Here is a 17,595-nt window from a genome sequence, read left to right on the forward strand (position 1 = left end):
TTAGTTTTTGAAATGTGTTTTATTATAAACTTTTTTTGTTTCTCTTGCCAGGCTGAATTACTTTGTATTAAATACATTATCGATAAGGTTTGACTCCAAACATATTGAAGCCCCAAAAACTGTGTGGTTTGTTTTGTTTATTTAGTATCAATTTATGGACTGCATTATTTGTTTCAATACATTTTGAATAATTGGAAGGTCTGAGGACTGACATTGAAGAAAAATAACATTATACATCCATTTCTACGGCTTGTCCCTCTTGGGGTAAAATATATTTAAATTAATAATAATAATAATAATGGATTAGATTTATATCGCGCTTTTCTATTGTTATATACTCAAAGCGCTCACAGAGAAGTGGGAACCCATCATTCATTCACACCTGGTGGTGGTAAGCTACATCTGTAGCCACAGCTGCCCTGGGGTAGACTGACGGAAGCGTGGCTGCCAGTTTGCGCCTACGGCCCCTCCGATCACCACCAATCATTCATTCATCATTCATTCACCAGTGTGATGGCACCGGGGGCAAAGGGTGAGGTGTCCTGCCCAAAGACACAACGGCAGCGACTTTGATGTCAATAGGTGGGAAGCGAACCTGCAACCCTCAGGTTTCTGGCACGGCCGCTCTACCCACTACGCCATGCCGCCCCTAAATTAAATACAGTTGTGCCCCGCCAAATTGATTCATCCATCCATCCATCCATTTTCTACCGCTTATTCCCTTTCGGGGTCGCGGGGGGTGCTGGCGCCTATCTCAGCTACAATCGGGCGGAAGGCAGGGTACACCCTGGACAAGTCGCCACCTCATCGCAGGGCCAACACAGATAGACAGACAACATTCACACTCACATTCACACACTAGGGCCAATTTTAGTGTTGCCAATCAACCTATCCCCAGGTGCATGTTTTTGGAAGTGGGAGGAAGCCGGAGTACCCGGAGGGAACCCACGCATTCACGGGGAGAACATGCAAACTCCACACAGAAAAATCCCGAGCCTGGATTTGAACCCAGGACTGCAGGAACTTCGTATTGTGAGGCAGACACACTAACCCCTCTGCCAAATTACAGAACAAATTGATTCACTATTCATATATTCAGTATATTGTGGAATTTCTTTTGAGATGGGTAGCTACATATAGTTTTATTTATCCTACAATAGGGAATTCAAATGGGTTGCGGTGCAGGTTTTTTTTTAGCATACAGTAACAGTAAAAGTAAAACGTAATAAAAAACTAAAAATTTGTAATATATTCTTGACTTAAATAAAGCATTTTCAAACATAAAAAATGGCTAAATGAATTTAAAGAATCAATACTACAATATTATTGGCCACTGATTGTGAGGCCAAACCAATCAGAGTGGGCTGATCAGTATCGTGGTCACTGATTGGCTCAGCCTCAGACAGCATTATATTGATTTAAGCGTAAAGATGTAAGGCTTTCATAGCGGTAAACTTTTAGGAAGCTTGCAAACAGAGTTTTGTATGCTCTTGCTATGAACAATATATTTAATTTTAATAATTTGTACAGTGATAAATGAGGGACTACAGTATTGTTTTTATTTATTTTAATATGTTTTTTATTGCGATTGTTTTAACTTTATTTTCATATATTTTCAAGGTTGTGGCAGAGGGGTTAGTGCGTTTGCCTCACAATACGAAGGTCCTGAGTAGTCTGGGGTTCAATCCCGGGCTCGGGATCTTTCTGTGTGGAGTTTGCATGTTCTCCCCGTGAGTGCGTGGGTTCCCTCCGGGTACTCCGGCTTCCTCCCACTTCCAAAGACATGCACCTGGGGATAGGTTGATTGGCAACACTAAATTGGCCCTAGTGTGTGAATGTTGTCTGTCTATCTGTGTTGGCCCTGCGATGAGGAAGCGACTTGTCCAGAGTGTACCCGCCTTCCGCCCTATTGTAGCTGAGATTGGCACCAGCGACTCCAAAGGGAATAAGTGGTAGAAATGGATGGATGGATGTTTTTAGTGTCAACACATATGTTCATGGCTGGGTCCTATCAATATAGAATACTGTAACATTGCATGAGCAATATAAGCACTAAAGCAGTAGATGGAGCTATTGATTTAAAAGTAAAAGTATTGGGTAGCATGAATTCATTGGAGTGCCATAAAAAAGTATTGTAATTTTATGTGAGCGTGTATTCAATGATATTCCGCGTATAAATGAGTGGCTTTTAACACATCCTTGTGTACAGCAACGCACTTGGGGGCGAGGCTTAAATTACGTCATGGAGCGGACCTAAATAATTCAAAAAATAAAACATTTTTAAATATAATTATTACATATTGTATTAATTGTGAAACATGTTTCACTACTAATTAAAATATTGTTTTTATTTTTATTTTTAAATCGAAACTTGTTGCTTCAAGCCGCCCAAGTCCACGTCATTCAGTTTAAAAAAAAACAGAATACATTGAGACAGCGAACACATGAGAACGCTACTTATTATGAAACATTATTTCCTTAACTGAAAGTTCTGGGCCTTTCCACAGCATCATAGTCTCGGTAAGACCAATCTGACTTATTTTTGTGTTCTCATTTCGCCTCGTAGAAGTGTTCAAATGTTTAGTACTTTTTGGTGTGCCAGCCACTCGGAGCTAATGCTAACAGCTAGCTCGTTAGCGCGCTACTGTTGTCATTGTTGCCTTAACTTTTTGTTGATTGTCACTAAAACTGTCATTAAAATGCACAGGAACGGGATGATAATACTGCAAATATATCAGTAGTAATGTCACTAATTTGTCATATCGTTGTGACAAATTAGTGATGGAATGAGGTGACATCCAGATGTGAGCTTTTATTTTGACACACTACTAGTGATAATGCAGTCAACACACCTAATTAAAGCATACTATTTTAAATTTAAAACCTGCGATTTTAGTACATTCATGACTATTTTGTGACTTTTGCAGGCTGCTTTATAATTATAAGAAGTTACTCCAGCGTGCTCACATGTGTATTAGGGGTGTGGGAAAAAATCGATTCGAATACGAATCGCGATTCAGAATCGATTCTCATCTTTTTAAAAATCTATTTTTTATTTTTTTTAATTATTATTTATTTTATTTAGTTTTTATTGATCAAACAAAACAATACACAGCAATACCATAAGAATGCAATCAAATTCCAAAACCAAACCTGACCCAGCAACACTCAGAACTGCAATAAACAGAGCAATTGAGGAGACACAAACACGACACAGAACAAACCAAAAGTAGTGAAACAAAAATGAATATTATCAACAACAGTATCAATGTTAGTTATAATTTCAGCATAGCCATCCATACATTTTTTTTTTCCATCCATTTTCTACCGCTTATTCCCTTTCGGGGTGGCGGGGGGCGCTGGCGCCTATCTCAGCTACAATCGGGCGGAAGGCAGGGTACACCCTGGACAAGTCGCCACCTCATCGCAGGGCCAACACAGATAGACAGACAACATTCACACTCACATTCACACACTAGGGCCAATTTAGTGTTGCCAATCAACCTATCCCCAGGTGCATGTCTTTGGAGGTGGGAGGAAGCCGGAGTACCCGGAGGGAACCCACGCATTCACGGGGAGAACATGCAAACTCCACACAGAAAGATCCCGAGCCTGGATTTGAACCCAGGACTGCAGGAACTTCGTATTGTGAGGCAGACGCACTAACCCCTCTGCCACCGTGAAGCCCACCGTGAAGCTGTGATTAAAAATCCTTCATTGACATTATCATTAGACATTTATAAAAAATAAAAAACAAGAACAATAGTGTCACAGTGGCTTACACTTGCATCACATTTCATAAGCTTGACAACACATTGTGTCCAATGTTTCCACAAAGATAAAATAAGTCATATGTTTGGTTCATTTAATAGTTAAAAGAAATTTACATTATTGCAATCAGTTGATAAAACATTGTCCATTACAATTATAAAAGCTTTTTAAAAAAAAGTCTACTACTCTGCTGGCATGTCAGCAAACTGGGGTAGATCCTGCTGAAATCCTATGTATTAAATAAATACAGAATCGTTTCGAACCGGAAAAATATCGTTTTTGAATCGAGAATCGCGTTGAATCAAAAAAATCTATATATAATCTAATCGTGACCCCAAGAATCGATATTGAATCGAATCGTGGGACACCCAAAGATTCGCAGCCCTAATGTGTTTGTAATAAAGTAAATCCATCATACTAAAAAAGTACTGCAACGGCATAGTTTGTATTCATGGAAATGGATCTTCCTCAGCAGTTTGACATCCACATGACATGTGATGTCGAGCTGAACTGTTTAAATTTAGAGATGCTATCTGGTGTTAGTTCCCTAAACTTAAAAACTGCCTACGGTTGCATGTCCTCACATTACATCCTGGGTCATTGCAGCAGATGTACTGATTGTCTTGTTTAACATCCACACTGGGCCATATGCACTTTATACTTATTTAGACCTTATTAAGACCCTGCTAATTGATACTATGATCAAATTTTAATCACTAATGTGTTACATTTTTAAAAAGTTGTTGAGATCTGTAAAAGCATCTTTTTGATAAGATATTTTTAATCATTTTTTTTGCCCACAGTTTTTTTTTTTAATCAAACATAACATTAGGTGTTTCACTAATTTGTTTGTCACCTATAACATAAAGCTGAGACCGCAATTTGTTTGTCACCTGTAACATAAAGCTGAGACCGCAAAAGTATGATAGAGATATTGTGTCATATGGGGGGGTAGGTTTATTGGCAACACTAAAATTGGCCCGAGTGTGTGAATGTGAGTGTGAATGTTGTCTGTCTATCTGTGTTGGCCCTTCTGCGGGGTACACCCTTGAAAAAGGGAGGTTTTTGTCACGAAAAAGGGATTTTTTTTGGGTTGTTGCACTAATTGTAATTGTATCTTGTGTTTTTATGTTGAGTTAATAAAAATAAAAAATAAAAATGTATTTAAAAAAAATACAAAATTCTTCTGCGGCCTGGTACCAATGGAGTTATTAAGCAATGGCACAAACATTCATGTCATTTCCAAAACATAAAGTGCAAGATTGTCAGAGACATTTTAAGTGTAAAATAAAAATGAGCTGCATAATAAGAAATCAAATAGTACTCGTCCTTCACTATGTGGTAGGTTACTACGGACGTTATAAAAATTCTCTTCCTTCTCTAGCGAGTGACTTTTCAAATGATGCTACATATTAGCAGTAATGTTACTTTTCATAGCAAGCCCCACACTTGACAAATTATGGTTGTCTGTTCGACATATTCCTACTTGAAGCCAAACCACCACCGGACGATGGACCCCTTTCTTTTTTTCTTGGCAATTAAGTCTTCCTTCATTTTTTACCAGATCTGCACCTTCTTTCTCTCATATTACGGCTACGTTAGCAACTAACGTAGTCCAGTCTGCTACCCAAGGGACGGCGTGGCGAAGTTGGTAGAGTGGCTGTGCCAGCAATCTGAGGGTTACTGGTTTAATCCCCACCTTTTACCACCCTAGTCACGTCCGTTGTGTCCTTGGGCAAGACACTTCACCCTGGCTCCTTATGGGTCCTGGTGAGCGCCTTGCATGACAGCTCCCACCGTCAGTATGCTCCCACCGTCAGTATGTGAATGTGTGTGTGAATGGGCGAATGTGGCAATACTGTCAAAGCGCTTTGGGCTCCTTAAAAAAAGGGGTAGAAAAGCGCTATACAAGTACAACCCATTTACCTCTCTGCTGGGCGGGGGCGTATCCGTATGTGACGTATGACGTGACAGTATGCTTGTCTGTGAGAAGGAGAGACAGGAAAGAGTGAGAAGAGCCTGAAGTGTAATGCCCGCAGTTAAAAGCAACTATATGAGAATGTATACTCGAATATTACGATATAGTCATTTTCTATATCGCACAGAGACAAACCCGCGATATATGGTGTATATCGATATATCACCCAGCCCTAACGTGCATACACATGTTTTAAACTCGCTTTGAGGTTATATTTCTCATCTTTCGTTGAGAAGAATTGTTGTACATTCTTAGGTAACGGGTAATAGTTTTCATTTTGTACATGATTTTAGCTGTTTGCAAATGCACTGGGTATCCGTGGGGTCTTTAAAAAGCCTTAAATCCAACAATTTGAATTTAAAGCTTCAAAATGTCAACATTTTCCTAAAACCTTGCAAAATATTAAATGTGATTTGGAAAGGTCTTAAAAATCTATTTATGTGTCTTCTATTTAAAACATTCATGAAATTCAGTCTTGCTTTTAATTGTTTAGATTTTTGAGGAACTACAAAACGGAACTGAAGTAGGCTACCTGTGCTGCCCGGTCAAAATTTAAGGAGCCCCATCAGCTTGTGTGCTGTGCGCGGCCAGCGGTGTGTTATTACAGTTCAGCGTAGCAGCGGAGAAAACTTTTTGGAAGCCCACAGCAAAGCCGAATTACATGCATAAGATGGGTGGGTAGGTGCAAGTTCAAAGATTTGTGGCTCCAGAACCATCAGTTTAATGCATGCTTGAAGCTTGAAGCCAGTGGATGGAAACGTACAAGGTGTTCAGGACTCGGATGTGAACCCATCGAGGAGGAAAGCGTTTGTCAACATTGCGGTAAGAAGTGAATAGAATGATTATATAAAAGTCAAAAATGCGGCATAAGTCCGTGTCAAAAGCTGCTGAAATGCTATAAACACTTGCAAAACTACACAAGCAACCCCCCAAAATGAGTGTTATGTGGGTAAAGTGGCGCCAATTGTCGAAAGAGCTCAATATGAGAAGTTTAGTAATGAAATCATACTATTATGTATAGGAAGCACACTAATTTCTCTGTGGTAGGAGTGTATTCACATCAGTAAAGCTTAAAAAAAAATTCTCTTACATTATTAGTAATTTTTCAGGTCAGCTTCTCATGCTTAATCTTTTCTCCAAGTTCATAAAGCAACTGACCATAAAAGCTATAAAGGTTGTCTGTTTAGTGTTTGCATTAAGTTTATGGTGGGGTGAGGAAAGCAAGGATGATGCGTGAACGTCAACTTGTCCTGCTTAAATAAAAACTAGTCCTTACTTATGAGTAATATGTTTTCAAAAAAGTCACAAAAAACAGATACAAATGTATTCATACATACCAGATACAAAATGAGCTGAGCAAATTTAAATGTTATCCACATCATTCACATCCAAATTCTGTTCGAGGCTTGCAAGCCATAATCCCTTTCTTACTTTTTAGACAGTCGCTCTGTCTGCACTGTATTTCTCGACTTTGTGCAGATACAATAGTAGTACTGTAGATGTTTTTATGGGTTTGCTCAATTCTGACAGCCGCAAAAACACTGCAATAGTTAACCAATTAGCTTTAGCATAGATGCTAACAGTCCCTTTCACAGACAATATATTGTTGGGCTTTCCCACCATGGCTGACATTCTGGTTTAAATGAGGCACACTGCACATTTTGCAAGAAAACACTTCTATTGCACATCTGATAAGTGGCTGTTGTCATGTTTTCTTATATTTCCTTCTATTAGTTTACAATAGTTGGTTTTCTGGTGTTATTTAGTTAGTTAAACCATTTTGTTGTGAAATGTAAATGAATTACAATTCATTCTGGCCCTCTGATTTTCCTGTGTCTTTTTACTTTTGACCGTATGGGTATAAAATGGTCTTAAATTATATTTATCATGGTCTTTAAAAAAATTCTTAAAAAGTCTTAAATTTGACCTGTTGAAACCTGCAGAGACTTTGATGCACCTAAAGCATTGAATTTTAATATTTTTGATTGAATACTTAAAGGGTGTGAATGATCTCAATGAAGAAATTATGTTAGATCGATAAACACTGCAGCTGCACACTGTTAACCATCTGTTGCATCGGTAATCTCTTTCGTAATTTCCATGAATGCCAGTGATGTTGAAATGTTAGCTCTGTATCCATATTGGTTGTCTGCGAGTGTTGCACTTTTATTGATGAATTTGTTCAATCTGTCCATCCATCCATTTTCTACCACGTGTCCCTTTTTTTGGGGTCGTGGGGGGTGCTGGAGCCTATCTCAGCTGCATTGGGGCGGATGTTGTTTTCAATGATCTTGAGAAAATTGTGGAAGTAAGAAAACAGGTCTGTAGTTTGTAAAATGGTGTTTTGCCTCCAATCTCGTAAATCGGTACAATTTATAATATTCACTTTGTTTGGGAATTTGCCTGTTTTGAAATGATAGGTTGCTGAAACGTTAAAGGTGCTGAAATCTCTTCTATAATCATTGTAATCGTTTTGAAATCATTTCCGTTAAAAGTCTTGTATACATTCACAATTTCGATTATTTCCTCTTTTGTCTTCCGTGATGAACATTGAGTTGGGATTTCTTTCTATAGTGTCATTGAAGTCCTGAACTGACCCGGGGATCTAGAATATTTTCTTCCAGAATAGGTCCAATATTTACAAAGGAGTTATTGGAGCTTTCAACTACTTCATTCATATTGTCATCATTGATGTTTCCACCTAAGAAGTACCGTATTTTTTGGACTAAAAGTCGCAGTCTTCTCCACAGTCCAGTCCAGCCGGGGGTGAGACCCGGCCAAACCCCCCCCAAAAAAAAAAAATAATAATATATATATATTTTTTTTAGTTTGGCCAAGTCTCACCCCCGGCCAAACTACAAAAAAAACGCAACTTATAGTCGGAAAAATACGGTATTTATTTAGGGTAATCCTTTTTAGTACCATTTTTAGGATGTTATGTTTAATGCCCCATGTTGCTCTCTAATTGTTTGGGTTCCTGTCTAATAAATACATTATTAAGATGTTGGTTAGCTTTTTCTTGTTCTGCCTCTCTATATCTTTTGTGTTATAAATGTTCTATATAGTGCTTTTTTTTGTTATAGGTATTTTTCTGTCATGTTGTCATCCATGGTATATATTTTATTTATTCTCACTAAGTTGTTTAATGGATAATATTTGTTATTAAGCATCATGAAAGTATTAAAAAAAATACCATATGTACCTAATTTTCACTATACACATTGTTCCAACATTATTCTTGCAGATCATTCTTAAAAGCAATCATATTTTTCTCTCTGCATCGTCTTCGAAATTTGTTTTTGTCACCTTTGTTCACATTTCTTGTTGTTTTCATCACAGATTGTAAAAACTATTAGATGATCACTGATGTCAGTTATTAGCAAACATCCATCCATCCATCCATTTTCTACCGCTTATTCCCTTTTGAGGTCGCGGGGGGCGCTGGCGCCTATCTCAGTTACAATCGGGCGGAAGGCGGGGTACACCCTGCACAAGTCGCTACCTCATCGCAGGGCCAACACAGATAGACAGACAACATTCACACTCACATTCACACACTAGGTCCAATTTAGTGTTGCCAATCAACCTATCCCCAGGTGCATGTCTTTGGAAGTGGGAGGAAGCCGGAGTACCCGGAGGGAACCCACGCATTCACGGGGAGAACATGCAAACTCCACACAGAAAGATCCTGAGCCTGGATTTGAACCCAGGACTGCAGGAACTTCGTATTGTGAGGCAGACGCACTAAGCAAACAACTTATGGTATTTATGTCAAAATCATTAGTAAGCGAGGTGGCGACTTGTCCAGGGTGTGCCCCATCTTCCGCCCAAATGCAGCTGAGATAGGCCCTCCCGCAAACCCAAAAGAGACAAGCGGTAGAAATGGATGGATGGATGGATGGCATTACTAACATTTTGTCTTGTGATTTTAGGATATACACTCATGCTACATTGTATCTATGTAGTCAATAGTCTTTTGCTTAGGAAGTAATATGACTAATATAAAAAGTATATAATAAAATAAAATATATAAATTGTATAATATCATGTAAATTAAGATGTTTCCTGTTGATTCACTGGCATCACCCATAAAATAGAAAGGACACAAATAATCATGTTTTCCTCTCATCTGAATCGGGCAGTGAATGCAAACGTAGTATCTCCATTGTGTGTTGAAGCGATGGGTGGAGACCAACCCCCTCATGTAATATTCAGCCTTGTGTAGAAAAAAAAAAAGGTGGGGGGTTGCCGAGCTTGTTACCGGCAGTGTGTGTAGTGCTGCGTGAGTTAGTGAGTGATCAAGCCTGGTTGGTGTTGAAAAACCACAACAGAGCTTTTATCTTACATCAAAGTAAGGTATGTATTTTTTAGCTTTATTCATTGTGGGTTTTTTTTTACTTGTTCATATTTCAATTGTTTTTGTGACTAACTCCCGTACGAGCTCTAATCTCTTGTCACATTTTTTTGTTTCATTATTTGTTGGTTTCTACTATCTTTGTGTGTGTGTCTGATCTACGTTAAGGGAGGTAGATAATTGGATCGGTTCTGTAGTGATGTATCATTTCCATGGTGCGTTGAGAGACAAGGAGGGTGTGTCATCAGGCCCCTGTTGAATTCACTGTCAACAAAGGATCCCTCCCCCCTGTTAGATATTTTCGAACATGGAAAAACAGCAGGTGATATTTGCAGGCAGAAAATAGAACAACAAAAAGTGGGCACTGGTTATTAATGCTTTGTTCTGCACTTTATTGGTCTAAAGTGTATTTGATGATGCTTTTATTTTGACATGCACGGTAACATGAAAGAGCCAGACATCAAAAAGCCTGATGGTGTTGGAATCGGTTTGTCAGTGACATTTCTACTGAAAGCAGTATTTTTCAACTTGTAAGATTTGTGTTAGGTGATTGTTTTCGAAGGCATCGTCGGTACGTATTTGATCTAGAAAGTTAAGAAATATATACTTTGCAGTTTTTTGTAAACCTTTATGTCCATCACAATTGTTTCATGTTTTGTTCTGAGGAGTTTCTGAAGGGTTTTATGTTGTCTGTAATGTGTTTATAATAATGTTAACTACTGTACAGCCATTGTTTGTTACCTTGCCAGGAGGTTCGTTTGTCATTTTTTTTTGTTAGTTAGCAACATCATTTCAAAAGTTATGGGCAGATTTTGATGAAACTTTCAGGTAATGATTATAAGGAACACGTGATTATATTTAGTGGGTGATCCGTATGTTTTCTACAACGTCACAAGACTGAACGTCGGTGTTTGTGTCGGTTTTGTCTTTGTGTGTGTATATGCTAGCGGTCCTGCCTCCACCCACAGAGACAAAGAGAGTGAGAAGATTCACTCCGTTTTGAACTAACATACCAAAGTGCTGAGACTAATGCAAAGCGCAAACTCTCTTGCCGCCTGTTTGGAAGCGGCGGATGAATAAAACAAACAAGCACAAATGGATGAACATAACGTATATGCCATCCATCCATCCATTTTCTACCGCTTATTCCCTTTTTGGGGTACTATCTCAGCTACAATCGGGCGGAAGGCGGTGTACACCCTGGACAAGTCGCATAACGTATATGGAAATTTAATTTAACTATTGATTAATTACCTCCACCAGAAGGTTGTGTATTTTCAAGGGTTTGTCTGTCTGTTAGCAAATTTAGCAACATTTTAAATGAAACTTTCAGGAGAAGTCCGAAATGAGATAATAAACAAGTAATTATATTTTGTAGGTGATCAAGAAGATCTCTCTGTATGTGTGTATGCCTCCTCCCATAGAGATAAAGAGAGTGAATCGCTGACAAGAGGGTTCAATCCGTCTGTTCCATTTTGTACTGGAGGTTGTGTATTTGCTGAGGTTTGTTTTTTAGCTTGTTTATTTGTTAGCTTGTTCATTAGTTACCAATTTAACTAGAAAATGTATGGGTGGATTTTGATGAAACTTTCAGGAACTAAATATAAGAAACAAGTGACTATATTTTGTGAGGGATGGGATCTTTTCTACTACCATGAATTGATTAACGTGGACCCCGACTTAAACAAGTTGAAAAACTTATTTGGGTTTTACCATTAAGTGGTCAATTGTACGGAATATGTACTGAACTGTGCAATCTACTAATAAAAGTTTAAATCAATCAATCAATCAATCAAACTTTTTTGAAGCTGAACTTCTGTTTGTGAATGCCAGCAGCCTCGCCTCCACCCACAGAGAAAAAGTGAGTGGCTGACTGACAAAAAGGTTCTTTCCATTATTTAATTCCGCTATAGAACTAACTAACATGCCAGAGTGCTGGTACTGATGCAAAGAGTGAACCTATTTGGAGCCTGTTTGAAAGCAACGAACAAACACGAACAGATGGCCATGGTGGACATGGCAATTTCATTAATCCTTCGATTAATTACCTCCGTTAGGAGGTTGTGATTTTGCTAGGGTTTGTTTGTCTGTTTGTTAGTTAGCAAACTTAGCAACATAGTTTAAAAATGTATGGACAGATTTTAAATGAAACTTTTAGGAAAAGTAAGAAATTAGATAACAAGTAATTTTATTTTGTAGGTGATCGGAATCTTTTTTACTAAACTACTACTACTACTGAAGCTCTCTGTGTGTGTGTGTGTGTGTGTGTGTGTGTGTGTGTGTGTGTGTGTGTGTGTGTGTGTGTGTGTGTGTGTGTGTGTGTGTGTGTGTGTGTGTGCGCGCGCGCTAGCTCCCGCCTCCTCCCACAGAGACAAAGAGAGAAAATCACTAATGAGAGGGTTCAATCCATTTTTTTCATTCCAAACTGGAGTTTATGTACTTCATGGGGTTTGTTTATTAGCTTGTTTGTTATTTCGGAACATAACAACAATATGTATGGGTGGATTTTGATGAAACTTTTGGGAACTAAGAAACAAGGGATTGTATTTTGTGAGTGATCCGAATCATCCATTATAAGGCCGAACTTCTTAGTTTGTGTATACTTGCAGCCTCGATTCCACCCACATGGACAAAGAGAGTGGATGATGGACAAAAAGGCTCACTTTATTTTTTCATTTTGCCATGGAACTAACATGCCGAAGTGCTGTGAACGATGCAAAGAGTGAACCCAGTTGCAGCCTGTTTGGAAGTGTCAGACGAACAAGACAAACACGCACAGACAGACTCGGTAAACATAGCAATGTCACTCATCCTTTGATTAATCACCTCCAAACTTAGCAATATACCGTATTTCCTTGAACCGGGCATGTAATATGCGCCTGCCTTGAATTACTGCCGGGTCAAACTCGCTCCCCAAATTTATTAGCGCATGCTTACTTTTACCGCTGGGTCAAATTTGTGACGTCACGTGTGACGCTTCCCCTGTCATCGTTTTCAAAATGGCGGAGGAGTTCTTTTTTGCTTTTACTATGTGTAAACCAGGGGTCTTGTTCCACAGCCATACAGATCACACTGATGGTTGTGATATAAAACAACTTTAACACACTTACTAATATGCGCCACACTCTGTGAACCCACACCAAACAAGAATGACAAACACATTTCGGGAGAACATCGGCTCTATAACACATTATAAACGCAACAGAACACTTACTCAGAATGCCATGCATCTACGACTCTTGGCTATATTATACACCCCGTGCGTCGGTTGAGGTGGGCGGGGTTGGGGGCGCGTGTATGATATAGCCAAGAGTCATGGATGCATGGCACTCTGGGTAATTATTCTGTTGCGTTTATAATGTTTAACAGAGCCGATGTTCTCCAGAAATGTGTTTTCTGTGGGTTCACAGAGTGTGGCGCATATTAGTAAGAGTGTTAAAGTTGTTTATATCACAACCATCAGTGTAAAAGGTATGGCTGTTGACCAAGTACGCATTGCAATCTCGTTCGAGAAGTAGCGAAATGCATGCGTCCGGCCGGCATGCAGATAGCATGGTGTAAAGATGGGTGTGATGACATGTTGTAGAGCAGTGGTCCCCAACCACTGGGCCGCGGCCGCAGAAACCTTCTTATTATTTTTTTAATCACACTCAATTTTTTACTGATTGCCATTGGTAAGCACAGGGGTGAGAAGAGGTTTTAAAATTATTAGCGCCTGCTTACTTTTACCGCATGCCTTGATTAAGCGCAGGAGTGAGAAGAGGTTTTAAATTAATTAGCGTCCCAGCGGCTATTCAAGGAAATACGGTAGCTCAAAAACGTATGGCTGGATTTTGATTTAATTTTGAGGAAAAGTCAGAAATGGGATAAGGAACAAATTATTTGATTTTGGGGATAATCTGGATTACAGTGTAGGTTCAGGATTAAGAAAAAATATATATTTTGAGAATGAGCTGTGCTTTCATATTGTTTTTAGTTTTACTCCAGTTCATATTAGATTTGACAATGCCACCAATTTAAGAATTTAAAGGTTGGGTCTGACTTCTAGACTCCAGATGGAGTTTGATTCATGGTTGACTTGTGTCCACTTACACATCAAATGTATTTTTTATTTGACTGCTCTGGTTTATTGTATTGTCCATTCTTGTGAGGTTTGACCTAAGCATGAACTGCTTACGTGCCTCCAAGATTATGTTGAAATGCTAAACTTTATGTTTGCTCACCTTTTTGCAAGTGAAAACACTGTTGAGTTGCTTTGCAGAAAGAACAAGCAGCTGCTTAATTTTAGTGGCGGGAAGCAGGCCGTGGCCAGTCGAGATGGCAGAGCCAAATGCGATGAATTATTAATGTCATTTTTATCGATCGTCTCAATCTCTACTACAAAGAGGCAGCCATGTTTGATTGGGTTTTCCCCCTTTGTCCGGTGAAATGTAAGCAGTCACAAGACTTTTAATTATCGCTCCGGGAGGATTGGTGTGGCGTTGTAGTTACACAAGAGAAATAAGTGCCTCCTGCTATGTGAGTAATAAACACAAATACCCGTACTTCAATTATGTCAAAGACCCAGCATGTTTTCCCCCAAAACCTATTTAGTTTGATTATCAACATTTGTTTTAATATATTTTGATTCACAAAAAATGCTTTGCAGTTCATGCAAATGAGGATGGCTACACAAAGAGTTTCCTTTCTTTATTTGGCAATTTAGACCAGTGGTTCTCAAATGGGGGTACGCGTATCCCTGGGGGTACTAGAAGGTATGCCAAAGGGTACGTGAGATTTTTTAAAAAAATATTCTAAAAATAGCAACAATTCAAAAATCCTTTATAAATGTATTTATCAAATAATACTTCGACAAAATATGGATGTAATTTCATAAACTGTGAAAAGAAATGCAACAATGCAATATTCAGTGTTGACAGCTAGATTTTTTGTGGACATGTTCCATAAATATTGATGTTAAATATTTCTTTTTTTGTGAAGAAATTTTTAGAATTAAGTTTATGAATCCAGATGGATCTCTATTACAATCCCCAAAGAGGACACTTTAAGTTGATGATTACTTCTATGTGTAGAAATCTTTATATATAATCGAATCACTTGTTTATCACCTCCCAGGGGGTGATCAAGGGTGATGGGTCAAATGCAGAGAATAATTTTGTCACACTTAGTGTGTGTGTGACAATCATTGGTACTTTAACTTTAACTATATTTTTCAACAAGTTTTGTAGTTATTTCTACATATTTTTTTCCAAATAGTTCAAGAAAGACCACTACAAATGAGCAATATTTTGCACGGTTATACAATTTAATGAATCATAAACTGATGACAGTGCTGTATTTTACTTCTTTATCTCTTTTATTCAACCAAAAAGGCTTTGCTCTGATTAGGGGGTACTTGAATTAAAAATATGTTCACAGGAGGTACATCACTGAAAAAAGTTTGAGAACCACTGATTTAGACAACCAAAGAACCCCGAGCCAAGTCAGAACTTTTGTTCTTGTCACTCACATATACTAGTGACCTTAAGAGATGCAGCTGGAACACAGAGACCCCATTTAGACAAAGTAGTTTTATGTGTGAAATCCATCCATCCATCAATTTTCTACTGCTTGTCCCTTTCGGAGTCGCTGGAGCCTATCTCAGCTGCTTTCGGGGGATACACCCTGAACAACATTCACACTCAAGTTCACACACTAGGGTCAATATGATGATTAAAAGAAAAAGGCATTTGTAGAATGAGTGCCTGAGAGCTAAAAAAACCCTTGCCTGTAAGACATTGGTATTGTCTGCAGTAATCTCTGCACATGGTCCAAAGCACTTGTGCTCTTCAGATCTCACTTCAGAGGATTAAAGGTTCTCACCGACTCCATCTGACTGTTTGACTGAAGTATGTAATCACATGGCCTTAATTTCCCCGACCACGTACATTTCAGGTTATGTTTTCAGCATGAATGAGCTGAGCGTATTTTTAAATGATTATCCAGTTTGTGTCCGTGGTACGGGGCAACCTCCCTGGTGCCTCCTAAACCCATCAAATACGCCCAAAGTCCACTTGGTTTATCATTCAAAGTAAGCTATTTTTGAGCGCAGATTTTAATTTCAATGAGGAACTCTGAGGAGTACTTATTTAACAGTCAAAGTACAAACACTAATCATCCTACTTCTCCAGCCAGAAGCTGCGTGCAGGTGTTGAACACTCAGCCATGGATACCAGCACCTCCCTGAAAATGACCTCCATGGCCGTCCAGAGCCTGTTCAGCTATGTGGAGGAGGAGAACTTGGCTGCCATCAAAGCTCATTTGGACAAGTTCAAAGATGTGGACAGCAGGAGTGATGTAAGTTGCAATAAATCTTCAGTTAGCTTGAACGATTGTTGTCAAAATAGATAAACATTATATTGGATGCTATTGGTGGTATACGTACATTGATTATTTTTTTTACGTTTTCTGTTTTAAGTTTGACATGGAAGTGATTGATACCCGAGTTAAATTGTTGAGGTGTCAAAGACGGGGACAAACCAAATCTATAAAAAGTGCCTAAATGGCGCATGAACTGGAATAACAGGAGTTTTGCTGAATGTATTTTTCACAAGAAAAGTTTTTTGATGTCAGAATCTACAGTCTTGATGTCATTGTTGTTTTCCTTGTCTCTTCCTCTTTCAGAATGGTCAAACTCCACTGATGGTGGCGGCAGAGCAGGGCAATTTAGAGATTGTGCAGGAGCTCATCAGGAGAGGAGCAAACGTCAACTGTGATGACGTTGTAAGCTTGCATGCGTACCTGCACTTGTGTACACACTGCAATTAATTAAGTGGTAGTGCATTATTAGCATGCCACAGTTCTACATAATGTTAGCCAATGAAAATGGATGCATCATTCTATTGAGAAGGTGGTCAGATTGATGTATACCTTTTTTTTTAACTTAAGTTATCCATCCGTCATGCACATGCATACCAACACATGTACTGTACATAATGCACATAAACACTCAATATTAGCTCACCTATCCTGCTATTACTTGCAAAACACAATCATTTGTGTTGCTTTTGGCACATCTGTTTGACTCATTGTCCCCCTCCATGAGCACTTGGCATGGTCAGGTGGTACACTCTGTGCTGCAGATATCTCAGACAGACACTCTTTCAGCAGGACAATAATTGAGGTTCCCATGGTAACAGGATTTGCATCTGCACACAGGACTGTTGGACAGCTCTAGTCTCGGCCTCCAAGGAGGGTCACATTCAAGTGGTGAAGGAACTGCTGGATAACGATGCCAACAAGGAACACCGAGACATGGTGAGAAAGTTAACTGAAAGCAATGATGGGTAAAATAGTAACAAATATCACTTTAATAATGTGCCATTCATGTCTCGATTTAATTACTGTTAATGTGACGCCATGAGCATCCATTAGCCATTGAACAAGATTAATACTACTCGAAGTGGGATGGCTCTTTTCTTGTAGTAATCTTATTTATTATCTCTTAATGTTA

At 38.8% G+C, this 17,595-nt stretch overlaps 1 protein-coding gene across 1 annotated transcript in view; it reads left to right on the plus strand.

Annotated features, from left to right (window-relative positions):
• The first annotated feature begins 2,377 nt into the window (after positions 1–2,377).
• kidins220a (kinase D-interacting substrate 220a) overlaps positions 2,378–17,595 on the plus strand; it is a 95,383-nt gene continuing 80,165 nt past the window's right edge. The window contains exons 1-4 of the mRNA XM_061895879.1: positions 2,378–2,520; positions 16,274–16,439; positions 16,767–16,865; positions 17,301–17,399. Of these exons, the coding sequence (XP_061751863.1) occupies positions 16,308–16,439; positions 16,767–16,865; positions 17,301–17,399 (330 nt within the window). The 5' untranslated portion in view covers positions 2,378–2,520; positions 16,274–16,307. The remainder of the gene's footprint in view (positions 2,521–16,273; positions 16,440–16,766; positions 16,866–17,300; positions 17,400–17,595) is intronic.

The sequence above is a fragment of the Nerophis ophidion genome, linkage group LG03 (assembly GCF_033978795.1).
Source record: "Nerophis ophidion isolate RoL-2023_Sa linkage group LG03, RoL_Noph_v1.0, whole genome shotgun sequence".
In the NCBI taxonomy this organism is placed as follows: Eukaryota; Metazoa; Chordata; class Actinopteri; order Syngnathiformes; family Syngnathidae; genus Nerophis; species Nerophis ophidion.